The 20,729-nt window shown below is 42.0% G+C and overlaps 1 protein-coding gene across 2 annotated transcripts in view; it reads right to left on the reverse strand.

Annotated features, from left to right (window-relative positions):
* The window catches only part of LOC132826757 (laminin subunit beta-4-like), a 121,422-nt gene that overhangs the window by 92,209 nt on the left and 8,484 nt on the right, over window positions 1-20,729 (reverse strand). Inside the window, exons 3-7 of one of the 2 annotated variants that reach the window (XM_060842931.1) lie at window positions 18,191-18,348; window positions 11,406-11,541; window positions 6,879-6,952; window positions 3,081-3,269; window positions 1,982-2,045 (exon numbers count right to left, since the gene is read on the reverse strand). In XM_060842931.1, coding sequence (XP_060698914.1) covers window positions 1,982-2,045; window positions 3,081-3,269; window positions 6,879-6,952; window positions 11,406-11,541; window positions 18,191-18,348 — 621 coding nt within the window. Of the gene's footprint in view, window positions 1-1,981; window positions 2,046-3,080; window positions 3,270-6,878; window positions 6,953-11,405; window positions 11,542-13,254; window positions 13,301-18,190; window positions 18,349-20,729 lie in introns of those variants that run through there. The other variant, XM_060842932.1, reaches the window with a different exon arrangement.

Consider the following 20,729-nt stretch of genomic DNA (forward strand, 5'->3'; position numbering starts at 1 on the left):
TGAGCTAAGTCAACTTCTCTTCATAAGATAAGCCCTCCAATCCAGGCAGCATCCTGGTAAACCTCCTCTGGACTATCTCCAAAGCATCCACATCTTTCCTATATTAGGGTGACCAGATATGGAGCAGTATTCCAAGTGCGGTCTAACCAAAGTTCTATAGAGCTGCAACAAGATCTCACGACTCTTAAACTCAATCTCCCTGTTAATGAAAGCCAAAACATCTTTCTTAACAACCCTGTCCACTTGGGTGGCCATTTTAAGGGATCTATGTACCAGCACACCAAGATCCCTCTGTTCCTCCACACTGCCAAGAATCCTATCCTTAATCCTTTACTCAGCTTTCAAATTTGACCTTCCAAAATGCATCACCTCACATTTATCCTGGCTGAACTCCATCTGCCACCTCTCAGATCCTTCTCTACATCCTGTCAATGTCCCGCTGCAACCTACAACAGCCTTCTATACTGTCAATAATACCTCCAACCTTTGTGTCATCTGCAAACTTGTTGACCCATCCTTCAAACCCTCATCCAAGTCATTAATAGAAATTACAAAACAGTAGAGGCCCAAGGACAGAGCCCTGTGGAACACCACTCACCACAGACTTCCAGGCAGAATATTTTCCTTCTACTACCACTCGCTGTCTTCTTTTGGCCAGCCAATTCTGTATCCAGACAGCTAAGTTCCCCTGTATCCCATTCCTCCTGACCTTTTGAATAATCTTATTAAATGCCTTGCTGAAGTCCATATACACCACATCCATAGCTCGACCCTCATCAACTTTTCTAGTCACATCCTCAAAGAACTCAATAAGGTTTGTGAGTCATGACCTGCCCCTCACAAAGCCGTGTTGACTGCATTTAATCAAGCCATGCTCTTCCAGATGGTCATAAATCCTATCCCTCAGTATCCTTTCTAACACCTTGCAGATGACAGACGTGAGACTTACTGGTCTGTAATTGCCAGGGATTTCCCTATTTCCTTTCTTGAAGAGCGGAATTACATTTGCCTCCCTCCAGTCCTCAGAGACGACTCCAGTGGAGAGCGAGGATGCAAAGATCTTCTCAACTGGCGAAGCAATTGCATTTCTCGTTTCCCAAAGCAGCCGAGGACAAATCTGGCCCGGGCCTGGTGACTTGTCAATCTTAATGTTTGACAAAATTTTCAGCACATCAGCTTCCTCTATCTCTATCCATTCCAGCATGCACACCTGCTCTTCAAAGGTTTCATTCATTACAAAGTTCTTTTCTTTCGTAAAGACATTGTGAGGACACAGATATCTGTGATCACCTGACTGGAGGGTCGCACTCTCCTGGGACATTGTTTCTCAGTCATCTCCAGGTAGTTCTGTATTAGCCGGTCGATTTTGTGTTGAAGTTTTAACCTTTGTTGTTTCCCTTCCCCTCTCCTCTGTAACCGCTCCCCCCTCCCCAATCCCAGAATTATGTCCTTGCTGTGGAGTGTGCTACTCTCATCATGGGCTGGGGGGGGGAGCACAATCTGTTTGCTAACCCCCATCCCCAGTGCCAGCTGAAAATGCTCAACTCTCCTGTTCTGTTCTGTTCTGGTGATATCAGGGAGATGGCAACCCCATTCAACACCTGCATGCTTTAAATATATCATTGCAAACCCTTTAAGCAACTTTCTAAACGTCTTAATGACTCAGAATTCCAGGATTTCTCTTGTGCTCTTCTTTCACTCTGCTCCTTGTTGTTAGGTCTGGGATTGATGCCTTGAAATTGACATACTGCCTGGTATTTTTGTAATATTCCTCTACCTTTTCCTAGTTTCCTGCCATTCCTAAATATCCTGTGCCTGTCAAGATTCAAAACCTGCTCCACCTTAAAGCACCTGAACTCAGTTAATAAGTACAACAGAAAGAGGTCAGAATTTGAAGACTTTGACTTGCAGGGGTTCAGACTCCTACACTCCAACCTCTGCAACAGTTGGCTGTTTACATACTTACTATAAACGTACGTACCTCGTATCTCGTGGCTGTATGGATCATTGATTTGGAAATGTGGGTCCAATGCTTTTAGAACAACCTACACAAATATTTTAAATAGAATTTTAATAAACCAGCAAGCTATTCCATTACTTTAAACTGTAACATTAGATATTTTAAAAAAGATCAATAATCAAATATCTGCATCAAATTTTCATGGTCAGGGCTGTGTCGCACTGAAGGACTGTACCACATTCATGTAGGTCTAATTCATCAGTATAGGTAATTACTTTCAAGACAATTGTTTGAGTGTCACAAATCTGTAGGTTATTAAGAGGTGCTGATTACTTTGTGATCCATGGAAGAGACTTTGTTAAATCACTAGTTTAGACAAAGGGTAGATGATAATCTGATTTTGAGAAATAAAATATGGTTGAGATTGGCTATAGAATGAGGAGTGAAGAGGGGATTTGGAATGTTTATTGCCTTTCTAACTCTCCCATTAATCAGTTAACGATCTGAACAGGGAAAGTTGGCCCAGAGACCAAGTAGCCACTGAATGGCCATTTAAGTGCCTCGTTCCATTTCTGGGAAGTTACTTTTTCCAAAAACCCTATGTCACACGGACAGGCTGATCAATAAAAGCTGGTGGTCTGCTAGTAGACTGCGAGAGTTGGTGGAGACACCACGGATACAGCACCCTGTGACCCATGGAAGTCTACACCACATCTTCAAAATGCTTCCCTTTTCTCACTAATGACATAGCACATGCCCTGCTTTCCATGCTTACAGCATTGTAACAGCTCTGGGTTGTTAGCAGTACCATCAGTGGCCAGCACTCACAGCTGGGCTACTGAGATTGAAGAGCTGCCTTCCCTCTGATTGACTGGCAGCTCTTAAACACAGGTTCTATGCTCTTAAAGTGACGGCAGCCTCAACTGCAGGCAGTTAATGATGTGACTGCCTGGCAATTGAGATGAAGCTTCCAGAACTGACCAAGGTGGAGCTGCTCCCAGCTTTCTGGCTGGTGGACAGGTTGACAGCTACTCAATGCAATGCTAAGATGGTATCGACTCCTATGCATGCTAATATTCATACTGAAAATGTAGTAAAGAAATTAATTTCGACATCATACCTCTCCACCTGTTGAAGGTTCAAGGTCAGAATACTTTGAATCACAGATTACATCATCCACTCTCTGTCCAGGTCCATGGGGAATATTCGGGAAGGTGGATGCACAATCATAGGCAAAATATCGCAACACTCTCCATGTTTGACCAAAATCTGAGGATCTCTCAACCAACATTGCAGCTGGGCGGAATGTCTAGGTGAGGAAAGAGTAGGCTGATTAGAATCTTCTGTGTTAGAGGATGTTCAAATTGACTCATTGTACTGCCCTCTTAACCCACACATTAAGAGAATTCTGAATTTGCACTCTTCAGTCCCTTTGGCTTTCAGATTTCCAAAGCCTTTCCCTATTTAGAAAATAGTCTATGCCTCTATTTTTCCTACCAAAGTTCTACTGTCTGTGTGGAGTTTGCACGTTCTCCCCGTGTCTGTGTGGGTTTCCTCCGGGTGCTCCGGTTTTCTCCCACAGTCCAAAGATGTGCAGGTTAGGTGAATTGGCCATGCTAAATTGCCCATAGTGTTAGGAGCAGGGGTAAGTGTAGGGGAATAGGTTTGGGTGGGTTGCGCTTCGGTGGGTCAGTGTGGACTTGTTGGGCCGAAGGGCCTGTTTCCACATTGTAAGTAATCTAATCTAAAAATAACCTTATATTTTCCCATGTTGTATTCTATCTGCCCCTTCTTTGCCCACTCTCCTTCTTCAGCCTCCCCAGCACCTCAATACTACCTGTCCCTCTACCTCTTTGTGTCATCTGCAAACCGAGTAACAATGTCCTCAGTTCCTTCGTCAAGATCGTTAATACAGAATGTTAATAGTTGTGGTTCCAACACAGACCCCTGTGGAAATCCATTAGTCACTGGTTGCCATCTTCGAACAGACCCGTTTTATCTCTGCTGTCTGCCACTTAGGCAATCCTTTATTCATGCTACTACCTTGCATCTAACATCATCTTATTTCGCAACCTCTGAACCTCAGAACTTGGAGTCTTCTTTTATTTGACTGATTTACAACAGTGGAAGTTCTGTTTGGTGATTTCAACTCTAGTTGTTGACAGTTGTTAATTTGCTAACAGAAGTTGAAATCTCCTTCTCTGAAACCCCTTCCTACTTGCCACGGAACCTCAGCTCTAAACATCAAGCCATTGTTTCCAATGTCTATCAATGATCTCTTGTTTTTTGGACATCATTCCTCCACTGCCTGCAAATGCTCACAGCCTGATTGACTTCAGTCTCAAGGTCCATGTGAGGTGAAGTCATTGTTTTGGTCTATTCTTGCCTCATGGAAATGACTTTTTATCAACTGGACTCGACTTTATCTTCACTTGTTTGGTGTCTTCTCAACTGCTACATGAATCATTCAACACTTTCTGCCACTTTAACAGATCTAGTTCCTTGGCTTGTGCTTGTTTTTTGATTTGATTGGATTTGATTTATTGCTGTCACGTGTACTAAGGAACAGTGAAAAATTATGTCTTACAGGCAGATCGTACTGTACAAATGCATCAGGGTAACAGAACAGAGTGCAGGATATAGTGTTACAGCTGCTGAGAAGGTCCAGAGAGAGATCAACATTAACATTTGAGAGGTCCATACAAACGTTTGATAACAGCAGGGACGAAGTTGTCCTTGCACCTGTTTTAACATGTGTATAAATATTTATATCTTCTGCCTGATGGAAGAGGGTGGAAAAGAGTGTAACTAAGGTGGGAGGAGTCTTTGATAAAGTTGGTTGCCTTCCCAAGAATAGATGAAGTCAATGGATGGATACACTTGCTTGTGTGATGGACTGGGCTGTGTTCACATCTCTGACCTTTCTCGTGGTCTTGGGAAGAGCAGCTGCCATCCACGCTGGTTGCATCCAGGCAGGATGCCTTCAATAGTGCATCTATAAAGATTTGTAAGAGTGTTTATGAGCATGGCAAATTTCCTTAGCCTCCTGATGAAGTAGAAGCATAGTTGTACTTTCTTGACCGTAGTGTCAAAGTGGGTGGACCAGGACAGATTGTTGGCTGTCATCACTCCCAGGAACTTTTGAGTACCTCCACCTCAGCACTATTGATGCAGACAGGAGTCCTCCACTCCGCTTCCTGAAGTCAATGACCAACTCCATCATTTTGCTGACCTTGAAGAGATTGTTGTCTTTACCTAATGCCACCAACTTACAATGGTGGTGTTCTCAGCAAAGGCATAAAGGAAGTGGTATGGAATTTAGCCACACAGTTGTGAGTGTATAAGGAGTTTAGTAGGGGCTGATTACACTGCCTTGTGAGGCACTGAGGTTGAGGATTATCGTGGAGGAGGTGTTGTCACATATCCTTATCGACTGTTGTTTTCTCTGTTACTTTAAATAGAATTCCACCAAATTCCTAACCACCATGGCCTTCCTTTGCTGCCTGAACCTGTTCTCACTCTAAGAAATCTTATTTCACTCACCTCTTTAATCTTAAATAAAAAGTGTTGTGATGCACACCAGCAGTGTCCTGGTGTTGCCAATCTTTTCAAGCAATATATAGAGTTCTTGTCTTACTTCCTAACCTCCTTGCTACATACATTGATGACTGCACCACTTCCTGTGCTTGCTGAGTAGAAATGTCATCAGCTTTTATTCCAGTTTCCACCCTTCCCTCATCTTTGCATGGTCCATTTCCAACACTTCAGTTATTTCTTCAAATTCTCTGCCTCCATTTATTGGCCTTAGCCCATTGACTGATATTCATTATAAATGCATTAACATTTATCTTGACTGCACTCACTCACAATCTGTTTCCGGGGAGGGGTCTATTCCATTCGTCCAGTTTCACCATCTGTTTTACAACTGGACCAACAATGTCACTATCTTCTCCCACGTTTTTCAAATGCCTTCCCTTTTTCTCCAGTGACGGTTATCCTTCACTGCAGTTAGTAGGATCCATGTCTTCTATTTGCCGCACTCCTGTTTTCACCCCTTTGTTTTCCTTCCCTAAAACATGATGGGGATCTCTTTACCTTCACCTTTTATCCAGCAGTCTCCATGATCAATACAACATTCACTGCCAGTTCTACCATCTCAAGTGTGATACAACGAAACACTCTTTGTCTCTTTATACCATAGGAGTCAGTTTTAGGTTAGCATCTGAAGGGCACAATATAATACAACGCTGCTTTGAGTTTCTTTTGCTACCTGTTTCTCATACTAACCTCAATAATAATAGATTGCCTTTAAGGACTTGGATGTGAGCACCCTTCACTCCCTCTTAACAAAAAAAAATTCACAAACCTTCTGGTGGTTTATTTTATGCATAAGCTAGCACTAAGTTAGGGACAAACTACACTCAGTGTGAATACTAAGCCCTGTTAGATTACTGACTGAGGAGGCCACAGTCTTTGAGCTGTGATATGTCAGTGAGTGCGATGGCCTCCTCACCAGTGTTTTCACTCTGTTGTTGATGAACTCCTGAAACAGTGTGGCATCGATGAAGAATCATTTGCACAGTGGAGAAATTCAACAAGAATGGTGACAAAATGTCACAAGCATCCTCATGGTTGCAAGAACAAACCAGCTTGGTCTTGTGACCATGTCATAGGATGGATTTCTGCTCAGACATACAGAATACAGCGCAGCTTTATGTCACTCGAGGGCTGTTAAAGAAGTTGCAACTGATGTTCTCGTCTCTTGATAAATATTGGGGGTGGGGAGTATTCATGCAAAAAGAAACCTATTGAAGGAAGACTGGTGGAGATAAAGATAAAACTCACTGAACATGTTTGCCTGTTGTTAGTCATGACTTCTACTTGAATAGGAGCTGACACGATAATTTGAAAATATTACCTTGAAGGAAAGGAAAAGGTGACTGAATTGAAAAAGGATTTCCAGATCCAGCCGGATGCTGACATGGTGCACACCTACAGCAACAAAGAAGTTCATTGTAATTCAGAAAACATGACAAGTTACAGATTGCCAATCTGTATAAACAAGATTAGTAAAGTAGGGAATTACTGTCAGCTACAATATTGATTAAATGCTTAACATGTTTGCATGGCATTCCTCTGTCTGTTATTTTAACAGAAGATTAATCTTTATATTCTGACATTTTTTTCTGTATTTCCCCTCCCCTCTCTGGTTTAATCAGGCCACTTTTCTTTGATTCCTTTCTAGTTCACCCAGTTAATCTAGAGGCAACCCTCACATTTATCTCTTCACCTTCTTCATAATAGCACATTTATTGATTGCATTTTCCCCTCACACTTCATGACGGTTCCCTTCTCTCAGCTCTCTTTCTCTCCTCCCAGTACATATTGACACCATTTTGCCCAAGATCTCACTACAGCCTTATTTGAAGTTGTTGATCCAGGAGATTGAAACCCTGGTCCAAGCAGTGGACTGGATTTCCCAAATCTGCAAGAATGTGATGCAAACATGAATTTTTTTACTCACAACATGGGGCTGCTTGTAAATCGAATGATGTTAGCAACATTATAGAAGGGTCTCCAATTCAGTCATGAAACACTATAATCAGTTCTGATTCCAAACAAGACTGGAAGCTGCTAACATGAGTGGGCTAGATTTAACTATTGAGTCTTTAGATGAGGGTAGGGTTGCCAACTCAGGTTGAACATGTTCCAGTATAATCTATGGAAGTGATGTCATGGATAGCCGGGGGTGTAGGAGGACCACAGTTTCAGATAAAAAGTAGTGGAGAGCAGTATGGAGAGTAATTGTAGACAAGTGATAACTGAACCACGTGGAATTTACTTCATTCTAAGCTCTCCACTTGTATACAGCTGCTTCAAACTCTTCAGTCATGGACTGGAGTGCTGCTCCCTGCCAAAAGAAGTTAATATGAGAAGTACACATTATTCTAAGCTGCAGTTCTAATCTAACCTGGTTTTGGGCTAAGTAGGCTCCCATCTATCCCTGTAAACTACCAACTCCAAAGCTGGCTGTCCTCAGATCAATTAAAAGGCAGGAACAGCTGTCATCAATCAGAGCCACAGCACTACAGTGTTTCACTTTCCATTTGAATGTGAAGCAGCTACATTGAAGCAGTAGTGACAGGAGAGTCTGATAATCCTACTGCATTAGGCTGTCACAGGTTCTGCATTTCAAGTGTCAACAACCTGCACTAAAGATGGTGGAGACTAAACAAACAAAGGAGAAAGAGAAGAGTTCTGCCTGCGTGCCTGCTCCCTTTGCTACGGTGTTGGAGTTTTAAATCTCATAATGCTTTCAGTGGCCACTAGGAGGTCGATGCCAATTCCATTAACTCCTGGCCATTTTGGGAGTGTTGGCAACACAACACGTAGGCGTCGCTGACCAGTTTGAGATGGTTGTGTGAGGTGGTCCTTGGAATACTGTAGTCCTAATCTTTGAAGTAATTTGATTCAACTGAATGGCTTGCTACACTACATCAGGCAGGTAAACATCAAAAATGTTAGTGTGAATCTGAAATCAGTATAAGCCATACTGTATAAGAGTGGTACGTACACATTATTTAGAGTCATAGAGCCATAGAGATGTACAGAATGGAAACATAACCTTCAGTCCAACCTGTCCATGCCAACCAGATATCCCAACCCAATCCAGTCCCACCTGCCAGCACCCGGCCCATATCCCTCCAAACCTTTCCTATTCATATACCCATCCAGATGCCTTTTAAATGTTGCAATTGTACCAGCCTCCACCACAATCTCTGCAGCTCATTCCATACATGTACACTCTGAGTGAAAACTTTGCCGCTTAGGTCCCTTTTATATCTTCCCCCTCTCACCCTAAACCTATGCCCTCTAGTTCTGGACTCCCCCACCCCCCAAAAACAAAGACTTTGTCTGTTTATCCTATCCATGCCCCTCACGATTTTATAAACCTCTATAAGGTCATGCCTCAGCCTCTGACACTCCAGGGAAAACAGCCCTAGCTTATCAACCTCTCCCTCAAACTCAAATCCTCCAGAATTGGCAACATCCTTTTAATCTTTTCTGAACACTTTCAAGTTTCACAACATTTTTCTGATAGGAAGGAGACCAGAATAGCATGCAATATTCCAACAGTGGCCTAAATCAATGTCCTGTACAGCCACAACATGACCTCCCAACTCCTGTACTCAACACTCTGACCAATAAAGGAAAGCTTACCAAATGCTTTCTTCACTGTCCTATCCACCTGCAACTCCACTTTCAAGGAGCTATGAACCTGTACCCTGCTAAGATTTGCTTTCCCAAAATGCAGCACCTCACATTTATTTAAATTAAACTCCATCTGCCACTTTTCAGCCCATTGGCCCATCTGATCAAGATCCCGTTGTAATCTGAGGTAACCTTCTTCGCTGTCCACTACATCTCCAATTTTGGTGTCATCTGCAAACTTACTAACTGTATCTCTTATGCCCACATCCAAATCATTTATATAAATGATGAAAAGTAGTGGACCCAGCAACGATCCTTGTGGCACTCCACTGGTCACAGTCTGAAAAACAACCCTCCACCACCACCCTCTGTCTTCTACATTTGAGCCAGGTCAGTTTCCAAATGGCGAGTTCTCTCTGTATTCCATGAGATCTAATCTTGCTCACCAGTCTCGCATGGGGAACCTTGTCGAACAACTTACTGAAGTCCATATAGATCACATCTACCACTCTGCCCTCATCAATCCTCTGTACTATTTCTTAAAAAAACTCAGTGAGGTTTGTGAGACATGATTTCCCACACAAAAAGCCATGACTATCCCTAATCAGTCCTTGCCTTTCCAAATACATGTACATCCTGTTCCTCAGGATTCTCTCCAACAATATGCCCACCACCGAGGTCAGGCTCACTGGTCTATAGTCCCCTGGCTTGTCCTTATCACCCTTCTTAAACAATAGCATCACATTAGTCAACCTCCAGTCTTCCAGCACCTCACCTGTGACTATTGATGATACAAATATCTCAGAAAGGGGCCCAGCAATCACTTCCCTAGCTTGATCTATTTGAGGTTTTATGGGCAAAATCTGCCATCAATATTAGTTTTTTTTAATAAACTAAACTGAAATTCTCAAACTTGCACACCAGGGCTTGAACCCACAATGTATGGATTACCAGTCTCTGATAACATAACTACACTATACTGTTGTAAGCCAGTTTTAACACAAACAGACAAACTGGAAAAGTATGCATTTGAATCTCCGTTGATGCTGAATTGTTTTTGCTTGCTTGTGACATAACTCTACATTATTGTAATCTCTTTCATCTTATTATCTTTGCTTTTTATTAATAACTGGCAAATAAAAGTCAGTAAATATGTAATATAGAGTGCAGACTGCTGCCCCCTGTCATACATTATAGTACAAAGTCATTATCTTAATAAACTTAATATTTCTTTTGAATAAGTAATGCACATATTATCTTATATGCTAATAGGACAAAGGCTCAGATTTAATATGCATGAGGCTGTTTGTATTCTAATGTGAATGAAAAGATTAGGATATATTCTATGCCTTGCTAATACTATCCTGAGAAAAGCACCAGTGCAAATAAGCTCACTACATAGTAATGAGTCCTGTGAGTGAAATTGTGATTAGTCTGTAAATTGATGTGAAATTATTGAGTATTATTTAATTCTGGGCAGCATCCAATGTGCTTGATTATTTAAAGAGAATTTGTACATCCACTTGAAATGGAAAATAAAGCACAGGGTTATATCAGGAAAGAGCAGGAATATAAGATTTATTAGATAGCTTTTACAAATAGCCTGTGTGGGTACAATGGGTTAACTAGCCTCTCTCAATGCTGTAAGATTCCACGATTAATATTCTTGGTAGGAGCTGAGCTGAAGTGTACTTAAAAGGTGTAATGGCTACAAAAAGGTGTAATGGCTACAAAAAGGTATAATGTGGTCAACTGTCCGGCTTAGAAAGTAAACATCAATGAGAAGCAACATATAGTAGCAGCATTGTGGTGATGCTTGTTTCAGTGAATGCACTGGGATAAAGGTGCAGTGGTGAATCTTTAATGGAACACCCTATGTTTCATTATCTCCCATATGTTGCAAAAAAGATTTGGAATTCAATTCTGACCTGAACACAGGATCACAGTCTCAGAATAAGGAATTAGCCAATGAGATGAGGAGAATTCCCTTAAGTCAAAGGAATTTAAATTATTAAACCCTCTACCCGAGCTGTGGATACTGAGTTGTGGTGTAAATTTAAGACATCAGTCAAGTTTTGCTAACTTATGTTAAGAGATATGTATATAGTACAGCAAAGTGGAATTGAGATAAAGGATCAGCTATGATCTTGTTGAACAATAAGTTAGGCTCAAATGATGAAATGACCTTCGCCAGTTCCTATGTCTTATTTACCAACCTTTTCCGCTAACCTACCGTTTTTAGACTGCCACCATTTCCTTTTCCGATCTGGTTCAAAAGCAGTGATCACATTTTCAATGCGATGGCTGTTGGTAGAGCTGATATAGTTGTAAGGTAATCTTGAATCACAAGTAAAACACTTCTGTTCATCCTATTTAATGGAAACAGAAGATTCTTCAGCATGATATATCTCATTTATATACATTAATATGAACACTAATTTATCTGAATGTCTATTATCCGAATTTCGGATTATCCAAACAGGATCTCAAGGTCCCATAAAAACGTTATCTGTTATCCGAACAATCAGTTATCCAAACAAAATGCTCTCCGCCCGTATCATTTGTATAAGCAAGGTTGTTCTATTGTTTACTGTTATCAAAGCTGCTGATGCTTTCCGTCTGTAAAAACGTTGGGATGTTGCATTGATAATGCTTGTTGATACAGAAATGACAGCGAATCCCCTGACAATATGAATTGACCTCTCTTCGCATGTGATATCAATGAGGTTTCCAATGAGAGTACAGAAACTTGGTTTGTTGTTCTTCAGAAAATCAGAATCAGCAAATTACCAGCAGTAAATTGACTGATTTTTATCCTTCTTGCTTTTGTCACAATCCTACCCCACATACAGTTATACACAAGACATTTATGGGCGGCAAGGTGGCACAGCAGTTAGCACTGCTGCCTCAGGCAACTGTCTGTGTGGAGTTGGCACGTTCTCCTCATGTCTACGTGGGTTTCCTCTGGGTGTTCCGGTTTCCTCCCACAGTCCAATGAATGTGCAGATCAGGTGAATTGGCCATGCTAAATTTCCCGTAGTGTTAGGTGAAAGGGTAAATGTAGGGGAATAGGTCTGGGTGGGTTGCTCTTCAGAGGGTCAGTATGGACTTGTTGGGCCGAAGAGCCTGTTTCCACACTGTAAGTAATCTATCTAATTTGGACTTCAGGACATTAACTTTGCCCTCGTAACTTTATATCAAAGGATCATGGCCACCAATCATCTAAACAACTCTTATACATTTGGTTTAACCACTTTGAGATGTTTATAAGCCACCAAAAGATGAAATATACATCTAATTGTTAAAAAAGGATAATTTTAAAGCTGATAATGGAAAAGAAATTATTTATCTACAAAGTATGAATTATTCTGATTATAAATGAAAACACATAATTTAAGTGAAAATGGATTGGAAAGCTTTACTGATCTTTTGCCAACTAGTAATTAAACAAAATGATCCTACGTAACGAGACTTGAATCTGAATGAATATTATGCAGACAAACAAGCCTTCAGGCAGCTTAATTATTCACTGCAAAATAGAGACACTGCGCATTGTCATTAATCCTAGTTTTACAATCTGTTTTAAAGTATAAAAGATGTTTATCATGCTCAGAGCAATGAATTTAAATAAACATTGAAATAACAGGCATTGGGGGAATCCAGTATATTAATGTTGAAGGAGAATTTATAAACATCACTCTGGATTCACAAATGAATTGCCATAAGTTTTCTGCCTATTCACTCTTACCAAGTGATCAATATTTCTTTTTCTGTTAAAAACAGAAAGAACGGCAGATGCTGTAAATCAGAAACAAAAACAGAAGTTGCTGGAAAAGCCTAGTAGGTCTGGCAGCATCTGTGAAGAGAAATCAGTGTTAACATTTTGGATTCGGTGACCCTTCCTCAGTTCTGATTTCTCTGCACAAATGCTGCCAGACCTGCCGAGCTTTGCTAGCAACATTGCTTTTGTTTTTTTCCCATTGTTTGCTTACAGTCTCCACAGTCAAACTATCAATTAACTCATAGTAATTGAAATGAAATGTTCTTCAGCTTTGCAGGAAATAATGATGTTGTGACAATACAGGCTTCAGACTTTTCTCCGAATGTGTTTTCATGCAAGTTTGTAGCATATCCTGGCTTGTCAGGCGCTTGTTGTACCCAGGAATCCCTAGTGCATGATTAATGAAACATGAACTAACTTGTGCACAACAATTAAAAACCCATTTGACACCACAGTGCAAACATCTTTCACACTAAATTAAACATGCATTCAGGAATTTGTTATGCAGCTTCGAACAATGCACCATTAATGACAGGTTATGGCAATCCCTCCTCTTCTGAAGGACTTCCATAAAGCACTTCTCTAGCTGTTTTAATACAATGTCTTACACTGACATGTAGAGAAAGACATGTATTCTTTCTAAGACACCCTCATCCTTTAATTTTACTTCAATGTTGAGCAATTTTGTGAACTTGCCTGGACAGACCATTCTTGCATTTTGTAGGCAAAGACAGCAATTCATTTTGTCATGTTTATTTAAATTGTTTGCTTTAGTAGATCAGGTTACAGGAAGTTTATCAAAGGCACACACAGTACTTCATTGTGAACCCCAACTACCTTTTTAATGTGTTTCAAGAGGGGAGGCGATGGCCTTGTGATATTATTGCTGATTGTTAATCCGAAGGCCCAGATCATGTTCTGGGGATGTGGGTTTGAATCCCACCATGGCAGATGGTGGAATTTGAATTCAGTAAAAAAAAATCTGGAATTAAGAGTTTAATGATGACGGTGAAACCATTGGCAATTGTCAGGAAAAAGCCATCTGGTTCATTAATGTCCTTTAGAGAAGGAGACTGCAATCCTTACCTGGTCTGGCCTACTTGTGGTTGACTCTTAACTGCCCTCTGGGCAATTAGGGATGGGCAATAAATACTGGTCAGGCCAGTGACATCCTCATCCCGGGAATGAATAAAAACATTAAATTATATTGGTCAAAGTCAAAAAAAAACTATGTTACCCACACATAAATAATCTTCTGAGTTTTTCTCTGTATAACCATTCAGTGTGATGTGACAACCACTCAGTGAGGAAATAAAACTGCATTGGGATATGAATTCTGGTTGGTACAGATCCCCAAGGATTAGATTGATTTTGCTACAAAGGAAAGCTCCGACTCCATGCTACCTCTAAAAATTCATCACACTAGAGTTTAAAGCTGATACTGAGAGAAATAATGGACTGTCTATATCCATTATCTGCATGCAGAGCAGGGTTACAATTCAGCTCTGATTGCCCATACCTCATGGCTCTGAAACAATCTGATGGTGTATCAGAGTGAGTGAAATTTGGAAGCTGTTTAAACCAAGACGTTTATACAATTTAAGCAGAACATATGATGGCCTTGTTCCACTGTGTTTTTTTGCATTCTTTCAGTAATTAGATATTACAATTTTAAAAAGTCTTAAATTCACATACATAACCAGAAACTACTGGAAAATCTCAGCAGGTCTAGTAGCATCAATGGTGAGAAATCAGAGTTAACATTGTAGGTCCAGTGACCTTCTTGGGAACTGATGGTAACTAGGAAAATGTTGTGTTTTGTGCAGAAGATAGAGTGGGGGCAGGCAGGGGAAGGGAGTTAGCAGTAAACAGTAAGTGGGGCTAGAGTCAAAGAGCTGAAAATGTGTTGCTGGAAAAGCACAGCAGGTCAGGCAGCATCCAAGGAACAGGAAATTCGACGTTTCAGGCAAAAGCCCTTCATCAGGAAGGGCCCGAAACGTCGAATTTCCTGTTCCTTGGAGGCTGCCTGACCTGCTGTGCTTTTCCAGCAACACATTTTCAGCTCTGATCTCCAGCATCTGCAGACCTCACTTTTTACTAGAGTCAAAGAGAGTGAAGAACAGTTGGACAAAGTAATGGATAAAGATCAGCCAGTACCTGTCTCATAGAATCATAGAGTCATAGACTCATACAGCACAGAAATAGATCCTTCTGTCCAACTAGGCAATGTCAACCATAATCCCAAACTAAACTAGTCCCAGCTGCCTGCGGATGGCCCATATCCCTTTGAATATTTCTTATTCATGCATTTATCTAAATGTCTTTGAAATGTTGTAACTGTACCTGTATCTACCACTTTCTCTGGAAGTTCAATTTCAGATGCTGTCAGACCCACTGAGTTTCTCCAATAATTTCTGTCTTTGTAGGAACCTGGTACAATATATTTCTAATGAATCTGTTCAGAGATGTTATTCTATATCTCTAGGAGAATATGAGGACAGCAGATGCTGGAGATCATAGATGAGAGAGTGATGCAGGAAAAGCACAGCAGGTCAGGCAGCATCCATGGAGCAGGGGAATCAACATTTCAGGCATAAGCTCTTCATCAGGAATGAGGCTTGTGGGTCGGGGGCTGGGAGATAAATGGAAGGAAGGGTGGGGTTGGCAAGAAGGTAGATGAGAAAGCGATAGGTGGATGAAGGTGAGGGAGAAGGTGATAGGTCTGAGGGAGGAGTGATGGACAGGTCAGGAGGGTGGTGCTGAGTTGGAGGCTTGTGACTGGGATAATGTGAGGGGAGGGGAAATGAGGAAGCTGTTGAAATCCACATTTATCCCCTGTGGTTGCCAGGTCCGAAAATGGAAAATGAGGCATTTTTCCTCCAGGCATTGGGTAGTAATGGTTTGGAGATGGAGGAGGCCCAGGATCCGCAGGTCTTTGACGGAGTGGGAGGGGGAGTTGAAGTGTTCAGCCATGGGGCAGTGGGGTTGGTGGGTGTGGGTGTCCCAGAGATGTTCTCTGAAATGATCCACAAGCAGGCATCCTGTCTCCATGATGTAGAGAAGACTACATTAGGTGCAATGGATGCAGTAGATGACATTTGTAGAGGTGCAGGTAAATTTCTGTGGAATGTGGAAGGATCCCTTGGGGCCTTGGATCAGTTCAACCAACCCCTGGTGACATGGTGGCTCAGTGGTTAGCACTGCTGCCTCACAGCACCAGAGACTCATGTTTGATTCCAGTCTTGGGTGACTGTCTATGTGGAGTTTGCAAATTCTCCCTGTGTCTGCGTGGGTTTCCTTCAGGCGCTCCAGTTTCCTCCCACAGTCTGAAGATGTGCAGGTTAGGTGAATTGGCCATACTAAATTGCCCATAGTGGTCAGGGGTGTGTAGGTTAGGTGCATTAGTCAGGAGTAAAAAGTGAGGTCTGCAGATGCTGGAAATCAGAGCTGAAAATGTGTTGCTGGGTTAAAGCACAGCAGGTTAGGCAGCATCCAAGGAACAGGAAATTCGACGTTTCGGGCCAGAGCCCTTCATCAGGAATGAGGAGAGTGTGCCAGGCAGGCTAAGATAAAAGGTAGGGAGGAGGGACTTGGGGGAGGGGCGATGGAGATGTGATAGGTGGAAGGAGGTCAAGGTGAGGGTGATAGGCCGGAGTGGGGTGGGGGCGGGGAGGTCAGGAAGAAGATTGCAGGTTAGGAGGGCAGTGCTGAGTTGAGGGAACCGACCGAGACAAGGTGGGGGGAGGGGAAATGAGGAAACTGGAGAAATCTGAGTTCATTCCTTGTGGTTGGAGGGTTCCCAGGCGGAAGATGAGGCGCTCTTCCTCCAACTGTTGTGTTGTGTCCCCTCCCCTATCAGCGTTCCGCAAAGACCACTCCCTTCGTGACTCCCTCGTCAGGTCCACACCCCCACCAATCCAACCTCCACTCCCGGCACCTTCCCCTGCAACTGCAGGAAATGTAAAACTTGCGCCCACACCTCCTCCCTTACTTCTCTCCAAGGCCCCAAGGGATCCTTCCATATCCGCCACAAATTCACCTGCACCTCCACACACATCATCTATTGCATCCGCTGCACCCGACGTGGGCTCCTCTATATTGGGGAGACGGGCCGCCTACTTGCGGAACGCTTTAGGGAACACCTCTGGGACGCCCGGACCAACCAACCCAACCACCCCGTGGCTCAACACTTTAACTCTCCCTCCCACTCCACCGAGGACATGCAGGTCCTTGGACTCGTCCATCGGCAGAACATAACAACACAACGGTTGGAGGAAGAGCGCCTCATCTTCCGCCTGGGAACCCTCCAACCACAAGGAATGAACTCAGATTTCTCCAGTTTCCTCATTTCCCCTCCCCCCACCTTGTCTCAGTCGATTCCCTCAACTCAGCACCGCCCTCCTAACCTGCAATCCTCTTCCTGACCTCTCCGCCCCCACCCCACTCCGGCCTATCACCCTCACCTTGACCTCCTTCCACCTATCACATCTCCATCACCCCTCCCCCAAGTCCCTCCTCCCTACCTTTTATCTTAGCCTGCCTGGCACACTCTCCTCATTCCTGATGAAGGGCTCTGGCCCGAAACGTCGAATTTCCTGTTCCTTGGATGCTGCCTGACCTGCTGTGCTTTAACCAGCAACACATTTTCAGCATTAGTCAGAAATATATATAGAGTAGGGAGAATGGATTTGGGTGGGTTGGTGGTTGGAGGTTGGTGTGGACTTGGGCCAAAAGGCCTGTTTCCACATTGTAGGGATTCTGTGATTAATTGCCACTCACACAGATTGTCAATATTTTATCTCAATAGAATTGCTGAGACAAATCCAAGACAAATCTGCAATGGTCGTGATAGTGCTTCTGGATATCCTCCTCAGCAATTAATCCATCCTCAAATCTAAAAATTACCTGTGGATGCACCTAATCAGGTACATTATTTGTGATATTTTACAGAATAAGTTCCATTTTAGAATCCTCAGCCAAACTGGGAATATGTCACGGTTAAATCTAAGCTTTCTGGATCCATACTATTTATATTATTTGTTCATGGGATGCAGATATTGATAACAAAGTCCCCATTTCTTGCCCATCCCTAATTAACCTTAAGAAGTTGGTGGTAACCCACCTTTGTGTCAAACTTCATTAATTTATTTATTACTCACTGTATGATTGTGGGCGAAAGTTGAATGATAATGTTCAGATTAACGTTAAAATTAATGTTTTTAAAAGTATGAACTAACCTGTAAGTGACTGAGAATACAATATTTTTCTGGCCTGTTCAGACCACAGGTTGAGGAAGCAGATAGCTGACTGCTACGGCCCACAAGCAGATCTCCAAGAGGTGGGTAACAAGAACCAGCAGTGCAATCCCCTTGACCAGAGACAACCTTTAGCAACACTGTAAATACATCATAAAAATTTTGATAAAACACATATACTGTTAGTTCTCATTGTAAGACAGTTATTAATCAAGATGTCTGGGAAAAAAAATTAGATTGGTGCAGTAATTCATACCAATCTGTGTTTGGTGGTTAATATTTAGATTTCTATCCCCATTTTCAATTCCCTCTACAGTCTAGCCTTACTCTACGTTTGTAATTTCTGTAATTTTGTCCAGCCTTACAATTGTCTAAAATCTTTGTGCTGCTCTATCTTTGGTCACTTGCTCATCCCTGATGGTGATCCTTCAATTATCTGCACAGTGGCTCAGTGGTTAGCACTGCTGCCTCACAGCACCAGGAACCTGGGTTCAATTCCAGCTTCGGGTGACTGTCTGTGTGGAGTTTACACATTGTCCCTGTGTCTGTGTGGGCCTTCTCCCACAACCCAAAGATGTGCAGGTTAGGTAGGGTCATGCTAAATTGCCCATAATGTTCATGGATGTGTGGGTTAGGTGCATTAGTCAGGGGTAAATGTAGGGGCATGAGTCTGGGTGGGTTACTCTTCGGAGGGTCAGTGTGGACCAGTTGGGCCAAATGGCCTGTTCCCACACTGCAGGCATTCTGTGAAATTCTACTTGCCTCCACTCTCCAAGGTGCTAAACTCCAGAATTGCCTTTTTACCTCTGTTTCTTCCTTGATAATGTCCCTTAAAATCTACCTCTTCAGTTATATTTCTTTATGTGGCTTGGTGTCAAATTGTGTGAGGTTTTCCTTGTTTGAAATGCACTGGGCCGTTTTACTGAACCAAAGGAATTCTTCGAATAGAAGTCAGGATTATGAAAGCCAAAAAAAAATCAAAGTATAATGTTCAGGACAGAGGAAAGAAACTTTAACTGCATCTGGTTTGTGCTCTCCCGGATTTGGAAATGTTTAACATTGAAATCAGTGAAAAGTATGTTAGTGTTCCACTTAACCTCACTGAGACAAAACATAGGTGAGAGCCAAAAGCAGGTAAACTATAGTAGCCCATGACTCTCGAGAGCAGTACAGTAATCATCATCAGATTACAGCTAAGTTGTTTAATGCTCTAGTTAGTCAGGAGTTAAAGCAGGTTTTAATTCCACTAAATTTTCCTGGCTAATTATTCAAGTCAACTAAGTCAGAACTCTCTGAATTCCTCTACTCAAAATCCCAGAATTGGGCAGTTTGTTCAAAGAGATCTCCACATTCTTCAGGCAATGAATGTACAGTCAGGTCCTGGGGACACATTTCAGGGTAAGTCCAATCTCCGACTGTCTGGAGACCAGAAGAGCCAGTCAATATGAATGATCCGATCTGTAACTTTTTCAAATGCCACAGAAAAAGCATCATGAATCTGTGTGGTTGCATAAGACAGCGAGACTCCAGTTTTCTTTTAGAATGCACGTTTTAATTTTAAATGGACGCACATCAGTCAATTCAATTATAGTCAAAAAAGATAGGCACAAAAATGACTGAGAGACATTAGGCCATGAATGTCACAAAGACCTATTTCTATCAAACAATGATCCTTATCCACTGGCTGGAAACTTGAAATTAATTGTTGAAATACAGATGTTTTAAAAAAAACATATATTTAAAATAACTTCAGCACAATCAAGATGGCCACATAATTTACATTAACTGTACCAGATCCATATTAAACCCCATTGGGACAAAGGAAGAAGTCTGCAAAACCAACCATTCCTTGAAGTGCCCACATGTCCTGCATCACTAATAACACCATTCTAACAATAAGTTGAATATTCAGGACCATTAAAGACTAATGACTGGGAGAACCAGGACCCTAATTCTCCTGGTTCTGGGAATCCACTAAGTTACAAGAGAAATGTAGGCATACCAGTTGCACCCACATTGCAGTAGGTCGTCTGCATCTTTGACATATTGATGTGCAACCGGAAATGGAAGCCTTTACTGCCTATGCAGTGCCACTGGCAATTGCATGTCTGAAGAAAGCTTGCACTACATTTGCATTCAATTTCCAGGTTTTTCCAATTTTCCTTTCAGTTTCTGCGTTGCTCTTGTCTCTGCCTTGCTGTTCATTGTCCCATTGAGCCTTCCAGTGTTTTGTACTATACTGGACTGCTTTTGCATTCCAGCTCAAGTTTACACTTCAGCCTATTTTTAGGTTTTTGTTTAATTAAGGCAGTATTAAATATTTCTTTTGTCTTGAAAGAACATGCATTCTAATCAAAAATAAATTAGTCCTGTTTTCTTGGTAGTTAATTCCTTATGCACACAGATCTGTCCAACTGACTATACTCATAGAAGCTGATATTGCAAACAGTGAGAAACTATCTCTTTGTCTGAATTCTCTGCCATCCCAAGTTGTTATCCTGTTTAGTTTTCTAATATCTAC

The sequence above is a fragment of the Hemiscyllium ocellatum genome, chromosome 23, assembly GCF_020745735.1.
Source record: "Hemiscyllium ocellatum isolate sHemOce1 chromosome 23, sHemOce1.pat.X.cur, whole genome shotgun sequence".
In the NCBI taxonomy this organism is placed as follows: Eukaryota; Metazoa; Chordata; class Chondrichthyes; order Orectolobiformes; family Hemiscylliidae; genus Hemiscyllium; species Hemiscyllium ocellatum.